Source organism: Micromys minutus (genome assembly GCF_963924665.1).
Source record: "Micromys minutus genome assembly, chromosome: 27".
Taxonomy (NCBI): domain Eukaryota; kingdom Metazoa; phylum Chordata; class Mammalia; order Rodentia; family Muridae; genus Micromys; species Micromys minutus.
In genome coordinates, this window is record NC_137962.1 from 34,349,213 (window position 1) to 34,370,747 (window position 21,535).

The window sequence follows — 21,535 nt, forward strand, 5'->3', positions numbered from 1 at the left end:
CCCTGATATGCTGTGTTTGTGTTGGGGGCAGATGTGTAGACTTACAGATGAGAAGCTAAGGCAGAGGCAACTTTCTAACCAAAAGGGTGTGTTTCTTAACTTTGTGTCACTGTCATGAGGTACCCAAGATAACTTGTAAGAGATCGGGGTTATCTAACCCATGGTTCTGGACATTCAGGTCCAAGATGGCTTCGAGCCTCTGAGAGCATGTGGGGTACATGACAGAGCAAGACACGCACTTTATGTCCAGGAAGCAGAAGCACAAATAGAAGAGGGAAAGAAAGGGTCCCACAGCCCCATTAGGTTATATCCCCAAATCTAAGGACCACCTGCTGAGCCCAACCTTCTGCGGGTCCACAGCAAACCTCATTCCGAGACAACAGCTCCCTAGGACCCAGCCTTTCACACATAGACCTTTCCAAAGGAGGTCACCAGGATGGGCTGACTCCAGGTTGCCCTCTGTCCCACTTAAGTCCTGGGGTGATGCTTCTCTCTCACACGCTTCCTACAGTCCCCTCACCCCAAGGCTGTGCAGTGTCTACCACACAGAGCCACTCCATTCAGTCTCCATGGGTCAAGTATCACGATTCCTTCTGTGGCCATCAGCAACAAACACTAAGAGGGCTCCATGTAGCTTGTCACGGTGCATCTGTGCTCCCTCATTCATCCCCGCCAAAGCTCCTGAGGCGAGGCTCTGTGTCACTTGGAAATGTTCACCAAAGACAAGTTTTTCCAAAGCCACAAAGCCCGAAGATGGAAGGGCCTGCCTGAACCTGCCTCCTGTGCTGGCTTCTCCTCGCCCTCTCCCACACTGCCTGTGAGACTGAGCTAATACAGGAAAGTTATCTTTGACTTTTATGGCCCCTCTTCCCACTATTAAAATGCTCAGAGCCATAAATGTCGTCATCAGTAGCTCATTTATCTTGACCGAAGTGTGGCTCTAAGTGAGCCAACCTCTGAAGCGTCTGCTTCTGTTGTATCGATAAATTCTGGCACGGAGCAGAGAGGTCAGCTCTTAGCAGACAAAATGCCTTCCCGCTTATTAATGAGTTCTTTGTGAGGCCGTGGAAGGATAGATGCCTGTGTGAGCTTCCAGGCCAAGCAGAGCACGCCCACAGTCCATGGCAGAGGATGGGCCATCTGTGGGAGGTGACAGGGATATTCTGAGAGGACTTCCCACCAGGCTGTATGATACCGGCACCCAGTTAGCGAAGTGTTTGCTAACTTTTTATGTTGCATGGAGAGCGTGGGCTTAAACTGAGAACTGTCAGGACCCTGGTGCTCCGGGCCATGGTCTTATAGGACAGTGGAAAACCTGTCCCCACAAGAGCCTGACTCACGGGACACTGTACTTACTTAAGGAACACACCGGGCATCCCAATCCAGGCAGTGGTCACAGCCATGAGGTTGGGTAAAGTCAGTTGGGATCTTGATCGAAGCATCCAGTAGGCTTCATTTTGCAAACCTCCCATGGCCTGCAGGACCCCACCCCCAACACACAGCTGTGTGTGTCTCTTGGTAACTTAGAATGAAGCACAGAATGGAAGCACAGTTGTCCCTTTTGTTGTCTCTCTGGAGGCTCTGGGTCACAGGCAAACCTCAGGCAAACTTTAGCCATCTCTCCCTTCCCTGAGTGTAAATCACTAGGGTGACAGTCAAAAGCTGCCCAGTCACAGTCAGGAAAGGGGGCTGAAACAGAAATGAAGACTTTCTGAATAAAGCAAGGGGTGTCAGTGCTTACAGGACAGAGACAGCCAAAGAAACACCCAGAGCTGAGGGATATACATGGAAATAGTGTAGCAAGGTGGATTCTAAGACAGGTGGCCCCAGAAATGGACCCTGAGACTCCTCACACCCAACATAAAAGCCAGAGCAGCCGGCCATTGTAAGCACATAGGGACTCAGAGAGACCCTCGTGGAAGGGTGCTCTGTCCCTCGTGGGCAGAACCAGCCTTCTTCTAGGCATCCTAGTCAGAAGAGAGGCCCTGGGAAAAGTAGGTCCTTGGCTCATCCACCCCAAGACTTTCAGGGCCCTGTCCTCACACAGTCACTCATGGGGAACACCCCACTAGGAAACAGTGGAGTGAGGTGTAGGTCTTGGCATGGCAGAGCCTGCTGGAGTGTGGTGGCTTTCTCCAGGCAGGCCTCTGGTTCCCAGGAATCTCCTGAAAGTATGTTAATGAATGGCCACCTTTGCTGACTCCCACTTCCATGAGTCTGAGCAAGCTGCCCCAGTTACATCAGCTGGTGGTTGTTCGGGAGAAGACAGGCAGACAGTCCAAACAGCTAGTGTGTGCGTGTGTGTGTGTGTGTGTGTGTGTGTGTGTGTCTTCATGTGTGCCAACCTCTGCCCTAGCTTTTGGGACAGTGTCTCTCACTGGGACTTAGAGCTTCCTCATGAGGCTTGCTGGCTAGGGAGCCCCAGGGAGCTGCCTTTATCTACCTCCCCAGTGCTGGGATTACAGGTACGTGCCACCACACCGGGTTTTTTTTTTTTTTTTTTTTTTTTTTTTTTTTTTTTTTTTTATGTTTTTTTGTTTTTTTGTTTTGGTATAATTTTTGGTTTTGTTTAGATAGGGTCTCTGCATAGCTCTGTATTCCCTTTGTAGACTAGGCTGGCCTTCACAGGGATCCTCCTGCCTCTGAAACTTGAGTCCTGAGATTAAAGGCATGTACCACGGAGCTGGAGAGATGGCTCAGTGGTTAAGAGCACCGACTGCTCTTCCAAAGGTCCTGAGTTCAATTTCCAGCAACCACATGGTGGCTTACAACCATCTGTAGTGGGATCTGGTGTGTCTGAAGACAGCTACAGTGTACTCATTTTACATTAAATAAATAAATAAATCTTAAAAAAAAAAAAAAAAAAAAAAGGTGTGTACCAATATGCCTAACAGTTTTCAGCACTTGGGAAGTGGAGACAGAGAGACCCAAAGTTCAGAGTCAGCCTCAGCTAAGACAAGTTCAAGGCCAGTCAGGAGTGCATCTGCTGTGTGTATGTGTACCCGCATACACTCGTACACGTGCATCTTTTCTCACTGTATAGAAACTTCATTATCAAAGGGAAACCTGAATACAGTAAGGTTGACTGTGTTCTGGGCAATGGTTTCCCTTTTCTCTTTCTCTAGTTTCCAGTGATATATGGAGACACAAGGGTGAATTTTGCCATTTCTGAAGCCGTGAGTCTGACGGTTCCACGCTCTTGTCTTTCAGGCTTTGGGATCCACCACTGCAGTGCCTGTCACAGGTCCTCAGGTCAGCTCCCTGCAGAGGTTGGCCGGGCAAGGAGCAGCAGTGCTACCTCAGGTAAGTGTCTGTCTTTCCCCAGCCTCTGGGTCCTTCCTTCCGGCGGAGCCTTCCTCCATCCCCGAGGTCCATTTATTAGATTTGGTTCAGGGTTTTCACAGTGAGGAATCTGGTTTTGTAAACATTGGGAAATTGTGAAACTCTTGAGTGGATCACAGCCAGGATGCTTTGTAAAGCAATAAGTCTGGCCAGCATTAACTGGAGCGGATACTGCCAGGCACATTACCTCTCATCGATACATGGCGGGTATCTTGAGGTTGTCAGTCTGAGGGTCTGAGGAACTCTACACTAACACCTTTCCTGGTAAGTGGTGCAGGTGCCAGATGCAGGCCCCTGGTGCCAGTCTAAAGTCCCCAGATGGACTTCATATCCTGGGCAAGTCACGCAGACCCTTTACCTCTTGGATGGAAGGCTCCTTCATCAGAGGGACAGATGGCTCTCTGCTGTGTCTTTTGGCCTTGATGGTCACAGGGAGAACTTATACATGCACCCAGGATGGAATAGACCCCTAGACCCCTGGGAATTATTGCCTAGTACCTTTACTATCAAAGACTCAGCTTTGGTGAGCTCGTGCTATGTGTACCATACCTGCAGAGGGGTCACTGGATGCAGAGATGAGGACAGCACCCGTTTGTCATGGAGCTATGGGGCTGAACAGATGCCCCTAGCTCAAAGATAAAGGCAAGTAGCTGTCCTGGACCCTTGTCTATGAGCTGATGTAATCCCCAAGTGCCCATCTGTTCCAAAGAGGGTCAGAGTCTCTAGGATCTATCTGTCAAGAGGGTGTGAAGGGCCGGTGGAGACTCTGAGATGCTGATATATATCCACAAAGGTCTCCTGGCGTGGGAATATTGTAGACCAAAGTTGGGAGGTGAGCCCTAAGAGGAAGGTTCAGAGTAAGGAACCAGGGTGGAGGTCCTGGGATGGCCAGAGTTTTTCCCCTGACAGGTGAGAGCAGACAGAGAGGTACAGCAGCTGATGGGGGTCCTGGCTTCAGATGTGAGACATTGTCATCCTTGTCTGTTGGCAGTGGACAGCTCCATGAGGCTTTTAAGCAAGGGAGGGGCTCAGCTGAGGTCTACGCTGTTTCCTCTGGGGCTGTTGCTCCCTAGGCAGCCCCGCCCTTGTTCTCCATCTCCCATTCCCAGCGAAGCACACAGACAGGCCACTGACAGACACCTGGTCCCTGTGTTCTCTTTACTCCCACTGCTCTACCTGCCCAGCCTCCTTTTCTCTCCTGGGCTTCTTGTCCCCTCCCCAAATCCTCTGCCCCTGCCCTGGATTCGCTCACTCTCAGGCTGTCGGTTTGACTGACATACACCCCAAGCATACACCCGGGGCCCATCCTGCAGGCCTAGGAAGCTCGCAGGGGTAGAAGCAGACCTTGAGAAAGGAGAGTGTCAGGCTAAGGCTATCCCATGGGGAAATGCTGACCAGGGTTTCCCATGTGGCTGTGGGAAACATCGAAGGTTCTGAGGTTCCCAGATATTTCCTTGGGATGGACAGCTTGTGTTTGAGCCTGCCTAAGCTGTGCTAGGTGTCTACCATGTGCCCCATGGCTATTCACAATGTTTGGTCTGAGCAAGGGAATGTCACCTGGCCAGTGTTGCGGTGCAGGTAGCCAGGGAGGAGCCAGCAGCACCATCCCCCCAGAACCCCTGAGAAGTCATCTACCCCTACGGATCCTCCTCAGAGGCAGAGAACAGCTCCTCCTCAGCACTAACCATCTGCAGCTGAGAGGTGGCGGGGATAGAACTCTTTCCTCAGCCCTCATCAGTATGTGTGGGACTGTGCCTAGTATCTGGGGACCGGTCCTGATACCTGACAAGAATAAAGTGGCAGGCTCACCTAAGCCAGGCTGGAGACATTACCCAGCCATATTGTGGCTCCCAAGGTGGGGAGAGCTGGTTCAGTGTGCTCAGGGTCTGCTAGAGCAAGAAATAGTAAGGTTGGGAATCAAAGGCCAGCTTGTGTCAGGCTAGACATAATGCGTGTTGACCACTGCACACTAAGTTCTTGGTGGCTTTCCCGGGAGCCAGGGTCCAACAGGGTCTCCCCAGTGTCACTAGAGTAGAGCAAGGGAGAGCAGAAAGGCCAACCCACACTTCAGTGGTCCTGGCTCAGGTCCCTCTGCCCTAATGACAATGACCCCTGTCATACCACAGTTCTCCTCAGGTAAGCCTCCCTTGGCCTTGCCTCAGATTCCATGGAGGCTGGTGATAGCCAGCTATGCATCTTGTCACCTTCTTGTGATCACGAGTGGGTTCCGTCACCCCCAGTGCACAGGAGAAGAAAACTGAGCAGTGTCTCCAAGGCCCATCTACATCCCCTAAGATCCAGGATTGGCCACACAAGCTGACTGGAGCCATGGTCTCCACTGTGTGGTGACTGCCTACAGCCTGTGTTTCGCCTCCATGTGTGTGAACTCTTTAGAGTGATTGGTGCTTGTGGCCCAAGATCTACTGCTCTGTCAGGGGACACCTGTGGCTCACCTGGTCCTGCCCAAGGGCAGAGTTCTCAGCACCTGTGACACAGACTTTGCATGTGGACTTGGTGTGATCTCCCTCACGGTTTGCTCTCGTTTGAGCCAGAAGGAACTGTGGCCTGGAGCAGCTTCATCTGAGCTCAAGGATGAGTGGGTAGGGGTCAGTAAGTCAGTATACAGCCAATCAAGAGAGATGGTGGTTGGAGTAGCCTGAGCCTTGGGGTCAAAGCCAGGACTGCTGGGAGACCCAGAGCAGGGTGAGAGAGGGTGCTGTCCTTTCCCCTCGAATGTAGGACTCTGCCTGTCTGCTTGAAGCTTACCCCACTACCATGCCTTCATCAACAGCTCATGTCTGTCTGTCTGACCACACACTGGTTCCTTCCTCCCAGGTTAGGCCAAAGACTCTGATTCCAGACAGCCTCCCTGTCACCCCGGGCAGGGACCGGCCACCCAAGCAACCCCCAACATTCCAAAAGGCCACTGTGGTCAGCATCAAGAACCCCAGCCCAGCCCTCCCCACTGCCAACAACACCGTCAACCATGTGCCAACACCCAGCAGCCAGACCCAGGCCCTCACCGAGCCCACCGCCATCACCTCACCCCTGAGCAGTGCCGGGGTGGCCTATGCCATCATCTCCACCTCCCCCAGCAATGCTGCCACCATCACCCCCAGCACCACCGTGCCCGTGGCCAGCGACGGCATCAAAGTGCAGCCCCTCCTCATCAGTGCTGACAAAAAGGTGAGTGTCCACCAGAGGCCCTGAGAGGATATGTTGAGTGTGCAGGCTCAGTGGGGGCCGAGGCTTAGGCAGAGGGGTAGTTGGTTGGTGGGATAGTCACATGACCAAAGAACAAAGGGGCAAGACTCAGGTGAGTGTGTGGAGAGGGATTGTGTCAGCAAGATGAGCTTGTGTGTATGAGCAGGAAGTGTGAGCAGATGAGTGTGTGAGTGAGCAGGAAGTGTAATCTGTGGAAATGAAGAGAGGTGAATGAATGAATGTTAACATGAGTGATTAGTGCTACCAATAGGGATCAACTGAGTGAATCTGAATGAATGAATGAATGAATGAATGAATGAGGACAGGATAAAACAAGTGTGCCTAAGAGAATTACTGTTCATGAATATGGGAATAATGAACTACTAAATTGGGTAGCTGCAAGAGAGTCTAGTAATAATGTTTAATCTCTGCTGATAGAGCCAGGTGGTCAAGAGCCCTTTTTTTATGCTCCAGTTGCCTGGGTGGGGGGGGGCAAAAAGAGAACAAAAAGACTCCTTGATTTCTTGTGAGGAATTTAATTTTAATGCTAAAACTAAAATCGTCTCCCCATGTCCTCTAGAGCTCTCTGGATTGCCCTGTTTGAGGCCTTTGGGGAAACACAGTAGCATCTGTTTTCCCTTTTAAAATCCTTTTCTTGTTTCCCTTTGCCAGACTGTTCACTCTCTTGCCTATAGCTGATGTTTTTCCTTTCCCCCAGGCAACCCCAAATCATCCCAATCCCTCTGCCTCCCAACCTGTTCTTCTCAGGCAGGGAAGGTGAGGAGGTGTTCACAAGCTCAGCATGCCTGCATTTCAGCTGAGAATAGTTAGCGCCCTCTGGAGGCTGGCATGGCCCAGGTTTTTGCCAGTGAGTTTGCTGAGGCTGAGGTACAGAGTAGCCTCTCTGAGGCCGCATAGCCAGGGAGTGGTAAGAGAAGATTTGCAGGAGGCCCTGGTCTCTCACATGGATGCTCTCATGGGGACTAGGGGGTAATGGCTATTGGGAACCAAGGCCCTGGACACAGAGCAATTGCCTGGTTCCTCTGTGACACACCTTTCAGGACCTACCTGACTCCGATCTACTCCCTGCCCCTCCCTCTCACCTACCCTGTGTCTTCCAGGTCATCATCATTCAGCCCCAAGTGAAGACACAGCCGGAAAGCTCAGCAGAGCCAGAGCCACCCACGGAGGAGCCATCTCAGGGAGCTCAGGACACCAAGGAAGATCAGCCCCCCAGCAAAGAGAATCCTGAGGTAGTGTGACCTGCCAGGGGGCTCAGCCCCTTCTTGGCTTTAAGGCAAGGCACTGTGTAAGGCAGGGAGGGCCTCGTTGGGAAGATCTTGTTCTGGATGTAGCACTGTAGGAGCTGCCAGAGCAGGGCTCGCCCAGTGATCTGAATCTGCATTCTTCACTCTCCCAGCTGTGCAGGAGGGTAGGGCCATGGTCAGCATGGATTCCCATGCCTTGCTGCCTAGCCGAATGTCATTCATCTACAGACAGGAGTGGGAGGGCCTTGTTCCTCTGGGTTGCTAGAGGATTCTGAGTTGAGGACAAGTAGATCAGGGGCATTGTCCAGCTTCCAGGGACCTCTGCCTGTTGGCCTCATCCCCCTAAGGACTGAGCCCAGAAAGAGATGTTCCCCTATCTTTGGCAGCATGTAGCCCCTGTGTCTCCTTCCTGTCTGTGTTCAGTCCTGGAAGCTTGAGAGGGGTCCAGAGCAAGACTATCAGCACTGTGGTCATGTAGAACTTACACATGAAACCTCCTTCTGCGACCCTTTAATACAGTTCCTCAGGTTGTGGTGACCCCCACATACCCGCAACCATAAAACTATTTCCGCTGCTACTTCATAACTGTAATCTTGCTACTGTTGTGAATCGTAATGTAAATAGCTGTGGTTTTTGACGGTCTTAAGGGATTCCTGTGACAGGGTCGCTCACCCCCCCCCACCCAAAGGACTCAGAACCCACAGGTTTAGAACCACTGCCCTAGGGGAAGAGGGATAAATTAGGCCATTCTAATGGCTGAGTTTCAGTCACCTGCAGTCATGGGACAGCAGCTGACCAAGGCTCGTCTCACGGGACCTGGCTTCATTGGGTATTTGTACTGTGCTGGGGCTCTACTCTCAGCCCAGCCATGCTCAGATCATCCCTGCTCTGCTGAGGTCTTCTCCTTACTGCTCTCCTCACTCAGGCTTTAATGTCCCTGGCATTCATCCCATAGGAGTCCAGTCACATGGCCCCTCCCATGTGCCCTGCTCCAGCTGTTCACACGGTCTTCCCTCAGTCCTTAGGCTCCCATCCTCCTGGGGATGGCAATGACCTGTGGTCCCGTAGATATCACTCACTTTCTGAGCATGCCCTCCCTCTGTGTTCACACTTGTCTGCTCATAGCTGGTCTCAGTGCTGTGAGCAGGGAACTCGGGATGGGCAGATGTGATCTTTGCCCCTGGAAGCTCCCTTCTGAGGACAGAGACTAACGAGGCTCCGGAGGCTGCCAGACGGGGGTTAGGAAACTTCCAGTGATCTTCGAGATACAGGAGAAAAGAGGGAGAGGACTTGGGGAATGAACAGCAGATGTGTGTGTGTGTATCCATGGTGGGGTGGTGCATGTGTGTCAGTGTGGGGCTTTGCGTAGGAGAGGTGTAATGGACAGAGGTCAGAGGAATGCAGGAGACGAGAGGCAGGGGGATAGATAGGCAGGGCAGGTTGGGGGTACTGTGTGGGCAGTGGCACAAAGTGGGAAAGGACTGGGCACTCCCAGAGAGGTCAGCAGGGCTCTGGACAGTACGAAGATTAAGAGTAGAGGGTTAACCCTGAACGATGGCAGAAGACTTAAAAGCAGGCGGCCAGGGAGGGGAGTTACTCCTTAGATAATAGGCGCTGTGGAGTATCTGGGCAGGAGAGCGATTTGGTTATTGCTCTTGCACATGTGCAGTAGGCCTTTGTGGGGGGGGGGGGTGGATGAAGAGACAGCGAAGATTGTAGAGGGTTTACCTAGTATACACGAAGTCCCCGGGTTGCCCACAATCCACATCACTGCTTAAACTCAGTGTGACAGTGCCCACCTCCAGTGCTAGCACAGAGGGTGGAAGCAGGAGAATTTATTCAAGAATCTAGCCTGGATTACATGAGACCCTGCCCAACACACCCCCAAATACATAAACAAACACCAGCACTGGGTGCCTGGCCTGGAATATGAAGCTGCCGTGTGAGCCACATCTCTGTGACCCCAGCCTCTGCATCCCATTGGTTCCTGCCAGAAGAAGTACCATGCCTTACATGGCATACATGGCAGGGCCCTGGCTGGCTTGCTTCCTGCAGCACGATCCTGCACCTGAATTCTGCTTCGAGGTGTTCTGTATTCTCCACATCCAGGAAGTTTCTCCGGGTGGCATCGCCTTGTTCTCTCAAAGAGCATCTTAGTCAATTATTGTGCATTTTTACAATTAGTATAATTATATCTAACTGCGTAATTAGTGTAAATACTTGTAATGGCTTAAACAGAACAGTCAAAACACATCCCAGTGGAAAAACCCTTGTTGAAGTCTGAGAGTTGGGCAGCATTAAGCCTGCTGCAAGAGGCTGTGTGCTAATCCCAGCACACTTACTTAGCAGGAGTCCCTAAGTACCTCTATGGCCTAAGTGGTACTCAGGATAAAATCTCACTCCGCCTCTGAGCTGTTATACATCCCTGACCTTCTTTAACTTCTTTTGAGACCGGATCTCACTAAATTGCCAAGACTGGGCTTGAACTCTCTCTGTAGCACAAGCAGGCCTTTGATTGGCTTTACTCCAGCCCCACCCTCCCTAGCAGCAGGATCGCAGGCCTGTGGTATGAAGCTAGGCATTCACTTCAGTAACGGCTGGTGACAAGGTTTGCAGAGCTCACCAGCCTGCCAGAAGAGTACTGGAACAACCAGGGAGATGTAGCAGCAGGGACTTCGGGTGGCCTGTGACTCAGAACGGACACCTAGACACTTTTAGGGGATTTCCGGTGGCAGTTGTGAGGGGTGTGGGCACAGGATGGTGGGTATACAGCCTGTGCTCACTGTAGGATGTTCCCTACATGGCTGGATGTGTCTTAACAACAAGCAGCTGTGTGCCCAGAACTGCAGGGAACCTGCTGCGTGTATGCAGGTGGTCAATCGTAGTCTCCACCAGAGCCAGAGCACGCCCTGGTGGCAGAGCTGGGAACTGAAGATGCCACCTTCACTTTGGCAGCTGAGTTGGGGCAGAGTGGGCTGCAGCCAAACTTCCCTGGGTGGTACTGCAGAGGCCGGACACTCTGCCGGAGTCAACACGGCTACAGAGGTCAGTCACTGTTCCAGGGGCTGCCTCTGAATTCCTCACTCACAGGTCCCAAACTTTCTGCAGAAAAAGGTTATAGGTGTAAGAAGTCCCTATTACTTGACTCGCATGAGCCTATATATACGCCTGGTTCCTGTCTCTCGTCAAAGTTCTTACACTTCCAAGACATTCCAGAAAGTCATAGAGCTGAGTGGGGCCCGTGTTACTCATCCTGCTCTCTTCCTTACAACGGCTGCTAGAGAGCTCCCAGCTCAGTCTCCCACCCAACATGGCAACTATTTTTAGCCCTCTGTATCCTCAGGTTGTGGTCCACGGACCCAGCCAACCTCAAGTCAAAAGTATTAGAAGAGAGATGGGGAGAAAAGATTCTAGAGAGTTCCAAAGGCAGTGCTTGGATTTGCTGCATGCCAAGCACAGCATAATCCTGTCATTGAAAGTGGTCGTATCCTGCTGTGGTGTTCACTGTAGTCGAGATCCTCAGTCTCCCTCAGGCACTTCCTGTGTCTCCTTCTGTGCCGTACAGTCAGGCCACGATGATTACATCTGGACGGAATGTGCACAGACGCTGCTCTGGTCGTCATTCCCTAGACAGCCCAGTAAAATGGTGTATATGTGGTTTCGGTCACATTAAGCATTACAGGCCATATAGAGGTGGTTTAAAGCAGTCAAGATGGCATGTATAGGGTTTATGTGCACACTGCTGTTTTGTATAATGGACTCAACACGGGTTCTGGCTTCCACTAGGACCAGGATAGTGTGCACCTTGCAGGGCTCCATTTTCTGTGTCCCTGTTGCTCCTCCTTCCTGTTTACTGTCTGTGTTTCTGTGCTCGAGGCCTCCTGAAAACTGAGCTCACCCAGCTCATTCCTCAAGTGCACCTGAATTTCAGCTGCCTGGGGTTGAAGCCATCCTCCCAGCCACATGCTGTTGGCTTTTAAAATGTAATTGAGGATTGTGTTTGTCCAGTTCCATCACAGGCTCCTCGCCACTCCCAGGAGCCCCCTATAGTGACCTTGGACAGTCTCTGGGTATCAGGGTTCCCCAAGTTTCCCAGGAACAACATGAGTGTCTGGAGCACCCCCAGGATATAACCCCCCGGCTCAGACAAGCTTGTGGCTGACAAGGATGAGGGCCAACGCTGTGTTAACTTAGCCTTCCTATCTCTTTTCTTCTCAGAAAATCGCCTTCATGGTAGCTCTAGGCCTGGTCACAACGGAACATCTAGAAGGTAAAGATGGGGACAGTAGGTAGAGTTTGGTGGGCAGGGTTTTGTGGGGCCCCAGACAGAAGCAGCAATCTTTAGGGTACCCCAGGTCATGGGTGTGTCCTAACCAGATGTGAGGTTCCTCAGGTAATGGGAACACAGTCATTGAAGACAAGCCAGAGAAGTGTTCTCCTTTCCATGTCCACGTCATTGCTCTGTCACATTCTTGTGGAAGGACTTGTCCCCGCCCCAGAAGCCGGACAGTGAAGTAGCAGAGGTCATTGCCCAGTCTTGCCGTTCACTAACACACGAGAGCTGATGTTTCTTTACTTCCTTAGTGTTTGGGCCACTCTGCACATTTCCTCATCTCTTACGTAAGGGAAGCCATATTCTTATGCTTGTTGGATTGTTGGGGGGAGCAAGGAAATAGTGCTTTTCCTAATATGCAATTGCCCCCCACTTTGAAAACCTCCCTCTATGATCTGGGATCCTACTGTATTTATTTGGACCCCGTGGTACCTCACGGGAAGAGCACAGAGTGATCCTGGCAATGGTCAGAAGGGAGGCTGATGGTCTGAGGAATGAGCTCCCCAGCCAGCTCCATGGGGAGGCAGAGCAAGTTGCAACATGCAAAAGAGAAGAGAGGGGAAGGAGGCGGGTCAGTGTGCGCAGGCTCAGCACAAAGCTGTGCCTGGCTCAGCAGAACCAACATCCCACTCTGCTGCTGCCATCTGAGGGTCCCAAGTCACAGAAAGGGGCTTGTCTTAGTCACTCTACCACTGCAATGAAGAGGCACCATGACCAAGACAACTCTTTTCATTGGGGCTGGCTCACAGTTTCAGAGGGTCAGTCTGTTATCATGGCGGAGAGCATTGTGACAGACAGACACCGTACTAGAGAAGTAGCTGAGAGCTACTGAGCCACACGCAGAGAGAGAAAGAGCCAAGTCCTGGCATGGGCTTTTAAAACTTCAAACCCACCCAGAGTGACACACTTTCTCCAACAAGGCCACACCTCCTAATCCTTCTAATCCTTTCAAACAGCTCTGCTTCCTTGTGATTAAGCATTCAAATACATGATCGATCATAGGAGGCCACATCACAGGGGTATATGTGCTGAGGGGTGTGTCCCTGTCTCCTTATCCCCCTCTCTGACACTCATCCTAAAGCCAACAGAGCCATGCTATAAGCAGTTCCTAGAGGCTCTGACCTGCTGGGCAAGGAGCCTATGACTGCTATGTCTGCCTTTCCAGAGATCCAGAGCAAGCGGCAGGAGAGGAAGAGGAGGAGCACGGCCAACCCTGCCTATAGCGGCTTCTTGGAGACCGAGGTGGGACTCTTGGCTGCCACCACATGGGTTGGGAGAAGCAGTGCAGAGCCTCATGAGCCCCTCCCCCTTCTATGATGAATATTGATGGACCCTGGACACTACCCGCAACTCCCAGCTCTCTCCTCCTGCCTTGCCCATCCTTTCTAGCCAGAAGCCTTCCATTGAGACAAGATGTGAACTCTCACCGAGTGTACACACCTGTAACCCAGTAGTCAGGAAGTTGAGACAGGAGAAGTTTTTGTTCCAGGCAAGCCTGGGTTACATAGTAAGACCCTGTCCCAAACCACAAGCTGTCTGTTGGAGCCCTTTCAGAGGCTGCTCTGAGTATCGAACACATACTTGGCCACAGGTAGAACTGGGTCCCTCATAAGAATAGTGTGAAAGCTCCAGGACTCAGGCTGATGCTTCTCAGAGCCCACTGTAGCTTGCCCTTCACCTGGGAGGCTCCTGTGGTTGTTTCTCTGCTCTGAGAGACTATAACATCTCAGGCCTGTGTTCTCTCAACCAAGGCTGCTGATGGGTAACAGAGACCCAATCCCGGGCCCTCTGGAAGACTGGCAAGTGCCCCTAACTGCTGAGCTGTTTCCTTGGGCCTTATTTCTCTTCTCTAGGTTGTGGGTCCCAAATCACTGTCTTATGGACTTGAATAAATTCAAGGGTGCTGGGAAGGGGCACCCTTGCAGGGAGCAATTTGGCTCCAGTTCTGCAGTGCCCCGTCTGGGGAGTAAAGTGACTCCCCAAACCCCACCCACCATCTGTCCCTTGCTCCATCTAGCCTTCCCCAATCCTGTTCCTAGAAGGTGCTCACTCTTGCACACATCCCATCCTCTTCTAGTGAGCAATCCCTGGCCCCATGCATGGGAACCTTTCACATGAATATCAATGGCTGAGGGCGTAGCTCAGTTGGTGGAGTGCTTGCCTCGTATCCGTGAAGTCGTGAGTTCAAGCCTGAGCACACGACCTAAACCAGACATAGTGGCATATGCCTGTAATCCCAGCATTTAGGAGGTGAAGGTGGGGGTTGCTCAGGGCCATCCTTGGTTACATGGAGAGTTCAAGGCTGGCCTGAGATACATGAACCTCTGACTTATAAATAAATAAATAAAGGAAGGAAGAACACATTGTCTTTAGTCTCCAACCAAGAACACACATTCCTTTCACCAGGGCTTCAGCCCTGTGGTTATTATGTTAAGAAACTTTCCCCAGTACTTGGGGCATAGAACCTATTCAGTGATCAGTGTAGTCAGTCAGTTCACAACCCTGTGACCCTCAAGCCCTTTGCAGGTCCCTTCCTTGCCCTGAATGCAACTTGGCTTCATCGAGAGAGAAAGCTTCAAAGCTAAAACTAAGGCTTCTTCTCTCCTGGGGCTCAGGGAAGCCTCTGCAACTTCGAGGCTTGGGCCCCATGCCAGGAGTTGAAATTCGAAGACTCCAGTTCATATCGCCTCCACTTCCCTACTTGACTGTAGATTAAGAGAAAGATCGGCTGGTGGGAGGGCAGGGCTGGCCTTGTCCATAATCTATAATGATTGGGGACTTCCCTGCCCAAGACAACTCGGGATTGGGAGTTCCAGGGCCTCAGCAGAACCCAGTCTTTGTAGATTTCCCCTCTGCCCCTGGGTCCTCAGTATCTGTCCCCCACTATGTCTTCTGCAAAGAGTGTGTGCCCAGTGTCCAGAGTCTGGTGTCGGAGCTGTCCTAGGAGAGTCCTGGACCAGGACATTGTAAACAAATAAGGGTACATACAAGTGATTCTTAGGTTCTGCTTTGTCCTTACAGAGGAAGCGACTGGCCTCCAGTTATCTCCACAACCCCTTGTTCCTCACAGCACGAGGTAAGTGCCAGCTAGAGCCATGGCTTCCCACAGACCCATACTGCTCCCCAAGCCTGGGCTTTCCTCTGTTCTCCAAGAGCTTTATGTAACCACTGCTCTCAGAGATCCTGGGGAGGGAGGAGAGCTGCAGGGACGGGCTCCATCCCATCAGATGCAGAAATGGCACTAGGAACGCGCTGCCCACTAGAGTAATATAGCGCACAAGTGTCCAGATCTGAGTACCAGGCCAAAGGCCACTATGATGGGACCATCCACCAAAGGGTTGAGCTGACAGGGCATGTGGATATGTGTAGAGGCCCCAGTTTCCCACTCCTCCATCTACAGCATGAGCATGAGCCCATGGTGTCTGTTCAGCCATGCTGCCTGCTACCAGACAGCTCTGGAGAGAGTGGGCACTCACTTCCCAGTCGAACTGGGATTCATCCCAACCCTGCCTTCCTTCCTATACTGGCTATGGGCAGTTGGACAACTTCAGCTAATCTAGAAGTACTGGGTGCTGGACCCAGCTCTAATAGGCAGGGATATATGTCCCAGCTTTCAGTAGGGCTCTTTCATCCTCTATGGCTGGGAACCTCTTGACCCATCATCACAATACTCAGAAGATTGTAGTCTCAGGCCAGCCTGAAACAATAGAAAGACTTTGTCTTAGAAGCAAAGAAGCAACTATCAATGATTTTGGAAGCAGGAAATGGCTACCTGCTCTCGGGATTCTGTGTAGCTCTCGGCATTAGTTGCTCCCTAACCCTTAAACCACTGATCTGCACAATGGGCCTGCTCTAAGTTGGTGACAGTTCCTCCCCCAGGAACAGCATCACTGAAGATGGGTTGACTAGGAACCTGGAAGAAAAAAACGTTTGTGGTTCTTTCTATGTGCGGTTTGAGTTCACGGCCTAAAAATGCGAAGGGACCACAGCCGAAAGGAGCTGGAAACAGGTTACTCCGAGGGGCCCTCTGAATTCTAGTTTTGTCTCTGAGGCACCTCACTGTGTCACCCATGATCCTTACGACTTCAGATCCCTGTTCCCAGGTAGGTCCTGACCAGGACCAAGGCAGGGTCTTCCTTCATCACACGGTGGTTCTGAGAACTCTGATGTCACTGGGCCTCATGATACTCCCATCATGCTCTAGGGCAGGAACTCTGCCACACTAAGCCTGGGCAACCCCAGCCATGACCCATGCTCCTCTCACCCCACTAACATCATTTTCACCTTTCCTCCCTGTGCTAGCCAATGAGGACCCCTGCTGGAAGGTATGTGACCCCCCCATCTTCACATGAAGGGATGTGGGACATCTGTCATAGATGTTTAAATTTCCCTTGGTACTCAGCTTGCACAGCATCAAGTCTCTGTACCAGGCTAAACCCTGCACAGAATTTTCTCCTGCTGCCTGGTTCTGGGGGTACTGGGCTCTGCTGCCTAGTCCCGAGGTTGTTCAGACTGATCTTTACCCTGGCTTTGCTTGACATCTCTGAGCTGGCCATCTTTGGTTCTCCGCTGCCCATCCCATGGGCTCATTGTGATCTTATGACATTGTCCACCCACAAAGCCCACATCCCTGTTTCCTGAAGCAGAAGCTGGTCAGGACCGGGATCCTGTGCATAACCTCTCTCTCACCTATCTCTTTTCATTTACTGTATTTATGTGGTGTGTGCTTGAGTGCCTGTGTGTCCGTGTGTAGAGTCACATGTGCACCATCATGCAGGTATAGAGGTCAGAGGACAACTTGTGGGGCTTGGGTCTCTTCTCATTGTGTGAGTCATAGGGATGGAACACAGCCTTGGCAACAGCCCTTCCCCGATTTCTGATCTAATTCCAAATGAACCTCAGCCCACATGCTCACATGCCCAGAGGACTGCTTGCAGCTCGCTTTGGATGGCCACATTGCTTTCCAAGGTCATCCTGCAGTGGTAAACACAGGTACCCTTGGGCCTGGTTATTTATTGAAACTACCAGTACCCAGACTGCCCAGACAAGGGACACAAGATGATAGAAGATTCCCCCTTTTCCATGAGTCCATAATCCTGGAGGGACCTCGGCTTGAAGGCAGGAGGCGGGAATTGTGGTCCTGGTTCCACCTCCCTGTGTGACCCTGGGCAAGCTCCTCACCCTTCCTGAGTCTTTTCGAGGATAGGGGATATAGATGGGAAGACTTAGAGGCCTCCTTTGGGGACACCTCTGGTGTCAAGACACTTGTGATAAGCACTGTCCCCTCCCATCTCTTTGGCATTGGAGTCAGAAACCCTGTTGATTGTCTTTTGTGACAAGGGCCTTTGTGGGTAGCCGGACAGGTGTAGGTCATTAGCAGAGCTCTCCTTGGTGCAGCCTGCTGATGGGCTGAGGAACACAGTCCCTAAGCTTGTGCTGAGGGCTCTGGGGGGGACAGAAAAGGCCTTATCCCTTACCGCATCGCTGGGCACATGGATGAGTAGGGTCCACTTGGTGGGTTCTGTCCTGTCCTGTCCAGTGTCCAAGGGACAATTGTCCCTTACCCTCATCATGGATGTGGAAACAAGTGTGTCTCTCCTAAGTGGCAGGGGTCCCTGCTAAATGGGTATGCAGTTGAGGGGCCTGAAGGTCTGGCCATAACACCTCCCTGAAGCAGTGTAGACACAAAGAGGTGTCACTGCTGGGCCCTACTCCGGGGGAGGAGAGTCTTGTGCTCAGTGCCCCGTTAGGGTGTGCAGGAACCCTACCGGTCAAGGCACACACCTCCTGCCTGTGCCCAGCATGCCTTCACATTATCAGTGAAGTCTGAAAAGAAGTCTCCTTCCTGCTCCCTCAAGCTGCCCAGACTTGGCTGAGCCACTTCGCACCCTCCCTTCTCTTGCAGGGTGAAATCACCCATGATGAATTCTGTGCTGCCTGCAAGCGAGGAGCCAGCCTGCAGCCCTGCGGCACCTGTTCAGGGGCCTACCACCTCAGCTGCCTGGACCCACCCCTTAAGACGGCACCCAAGGGCGTGTGGGTCTGCCCCAAGTGCCAGCGGAAGGTGTGGGCAGAAGGGCTCACACCACTACCCTGCACATTTGAGACAGTTTTCTGGGTGGTCCCTGGAGGAACAGGGAGTGCAGAAGGGAGTAACGGGGGTCTTGGGTACTCATCCCTGGCTTCTGCAAGGGAGAGAGACCCAGAAGGAAGCTTCTCATTGGGCAGTGCCAGTGAACCAGCTGATAATGGCTACTGACCCCAGGTCACAGTTGAGAATCTGTGGCTTCCCTGTGGAAATTCTGTGGGAATCTGAGAGCATGCTTTCCTGGGGGTACATAGCCAGGGCAGTCTCAGAAAGTTCTAGAATCTGTGTGTATTCTTTCTTATGGCCCCATGTGCCCCACAGGCCTTAAAGAAAGACGAGGGTGTGCCCTGGACTGGGATGTTGGCCATTGTACACTCCTATGTCACCCACAAGACAGGTAAGATGTCCCTGGGAGTGGGAAAAGACCCCTGCATTCATATGAGACCCTGGGGGTTCTGGGTGGGTTCTGATAAAGAGGTGCCTGAGACTGGTCCCTAGCAGCTGCTCAGCTGCCCCTTGGCGGATCTGGCTTCTTTCTCCCAGTGAAAGAAGAGGAGAAGCAGAAGCTGTTGCAGCGAGGCAGCGAACTGCAGTCTGAGCACCAGCAGCTGGAGGAGCGGGACCGGCAGCTGGCCTCAGCCGTGAAGGTGAGCACAGGTGTGGAAGGCGCCTCATTATCCACTACCTGAACCCAGTGTGACCAGCGCCACTCAGTGGGCCCATAGGTTCAGGGTGCAGCTCTGATGAACCTCAACTTCCTCCTCTATAAAGAGAACATAGTTCTCTGTAGGTTGATGGTAGACAAAATGATGGAGGAGATGGTTGACGGTGATGATGGTTTATAGTCTATTTATCTTAATGGTGCTGGGGATTGAACCTAGGGTCTCGTGTATGGTGGGCCAACGCTTTATATCCCAGGCATAGAGAGAGGGGGAGGGGGCTTGGGGTGTGAATGCATGTGCAGGTACACATACTTGTGTGCACACACGTGTTCAGGCCACTTATTCCCTGCCTATAGGGTTCACCACTACACTTGACATCTGTAGTTTTCGCTTGGCTGTTGAGCTTTGAATTCCCTGGATCCACCTGTTTCTGACTCCCAGCATTGAGGCTACAGCCATGCATGGTGGATGTATGGGGTTTCCAGCTTAGGTGATCATGATAGGCAAAGCAAACACCCACTGAGCCATCACCCCAGTCTCCCCAGCCGTGCATGGTGTCTTAGTAAATTCGGGATGGGGTCTCACTAAGTTACCCAGGCAGGTCTCGAACTCACTGTCCTTCTACTTCAACTGCCCAAGGTTCTGGGGTCTCAGGCTTAGAGAAGCTCTCTAAATGCAGTGCTAAAATTAGCGTGTTAGGGTTCTCTCCAGCAACAGTCCTCAGCCTTCCTAATGCTGGGACCCTTTAATACAGTGCCTTGTGTTGGGGTGACCCCAACCTTAAAATTCTTTTCATTGCCACTACATAACTATAATGTTGCTACTGATATAAACTGTAATGTAAAGATCTGATATTTCTCATGGTCTCAGCTGACCCCTGTGAAGGAATCATTCAACCCAAAGCATGACAACCTACAGCTTGAAAACCACTGCTCTAGAGGAACAGAACAGATAGAATGAATGTGTATGTGTATGTGTATATATATATGTGTGTGTGTGTGTGTGTGTACATATATATACATATATATATACACATGCATGCATATACATACACACACACACACACACACACACACACACATATATGGACTTCATTAGAGTGGCTTACATGCTGTGGTCCAGATAATCCAACAATGGCTGTCGACCCATGAAAGGTCCAAGAATCCAGTAATTGTTCAGCTCACAAGGTTGGATGTCTCAGGTGGTCTTCAGTATATACCAGAATCCCAAAGATGTAGAATCTCATGCCAGTAAAGGAATGGACTTGTTGGTGAGAACAAGCAGCCAAAGAGAGCAAACTTCTGTGTCTTTTTTATAGGTAGGCTGCTATTAGAAGGTATGGTCCAGACTAAAGGCGGATTCCAGATGTCGTCAAGTAGACAACCAAGAATAGTTATCACAAGTCCACCCCTTGTCTGTTTGGCACACCGTCATGGCTCCTTAGGTCATGCTTAATATCCAAATGAAAACAACTCGAACATTGCACTAGAACATACAATTACAAATGCACTATATATTTAACCATGTCATAACCATGTCTAGCATGACATCACTGTCCTTCATCTAACCACAAACACATTATAAGTTTAGAATAGGTGGCTGTGTCCCTTGAGGGACATTATCTTAGTAACTCAATTTGCATATGATAAACTTGGATAATCTCTTAATTGATTACATGATAAGGAAATCGAAGAAAGAAAACACAAGTGTCTGCACAAATGCATTCCTCTTGTTGGTTTTGGTTGGTGTTGGTTGATTGGTTGTTTTGATTTTTGGTTTTTTTTTTTTTTGTTGTTGTTGTTTTGTTTTTTTAAACAGGGCTTCTCTGTATAGCTCTGGCTGTCCTAAAACTCACAGTATAGACCAGGCTGGCCTCAAACTCAAAAATCTACCTGCCTCTGCCTCCCAAGTACTGGAATTAAAGGCCTATGCCACCACCACCCAGCCTTACAAATGTATTCTTATCAAAATAGCACAGAAGCACTCATGTAAATTACAATCCTCATTTCTGTAGCTAGTCACACGACCTTAGCTGGTATTTATAACTACCTTCCTCTACTACCCATTCTGTATTTCTTCCACCCTCTGCAAGCACCTCAGTGGGTTTTGACTCTTTTCCTGGAGGAGTGACCCATACCTTCATTCCTGATGGGTCTGTGTCCTTTGTCATCCAGCTTGGATGAGGATGTTGCAGTTTCCCATGGACTTTAGTCAGAGGACATGGTAGTGCCAAGAGGCCCCCTAAAGTTTCTCCTACACTCCAGATATACTCTTTCTCACCTCCATAGTGGAGAAGCCATCCAACTTCCCCTTGGTAATCTGGATCAATCACCCCTCCTGACACTGTTATTCCCTTTCTTAGCCTGTTAGCTTATGGGCATCAGAAGCTCAAAGTGGCTGGGAGGGAAGTTCAAGCTTCCAGTTCAATGGAATGTCTGTTGGGGCTCCTCAAAGGAGCGCTCTCCACTCTAGAACCAACTGCTGGGCCAGCAGAAGGTGTGTCCCAGATTAAAGGTGGATCTTTTCACCTCAAAGAGCAGGACTGGAAGTGGGTCTTCTCACTTCAGTTAAATACAGATGGAGTCAAATTGACCACTAAGAACAGTCAGCTCATGCCCTGTAAGAGTCCCTGCTTACT

General features: G+C 51.1%; 1 protein-coding gene across 2 annotated transcripts in view; it reads left to right on the forward strand.

Moving 5' to 3' along the window:
• PHF21B (PHD finger protein 21B) overlaps nt 1–21,535 on the forward strand; it is a gene marked incomplete at its 5' end in the record, with an annotated part of 69,672 nt that overhangs the window by 45,834 nt on the left and 2,303 nt on the right. For both annotated transcript variants that reach the window (XM_080939694.1, XM_080939695.1), the window contains 10 exons: nt 3,211–3,303; nt 6,178–6,528; nt 7,668–7,799; nt 12,033–12,084; nt 13,313–13,389; nt 15,169–15,223; nt 16,450–16,472; nt 18,053–18,211; nt 18,557–18,632; nt 18,779–18,882. In XM_080939694.1, coding sequence (XP_080795820.1) covers nt 3,211–3,303; nt 6,178–6,528; nt 7,668–7,799; nt 12,033–12,084; nt 13,313–13,389; nt 15,169–15,223; nt 16,450–16,472; nt 18,053–18,211; nt 18,557–18,632; nt 18,779–18,882 — 1,122 coding nt within the window. The remainder of the gene's footprint in view (nt 1–3,210; nt 3,304–6,177; nt 6,529–7,667; nt 7,800–12,032; nt 12,085–13,312; nt 13,390–15,168; nt 15,224–16,449; nt 16,473–18,052; nt 18,212–18,556; nt 18,633–18,778; nt 18,883–21,535) is intronic.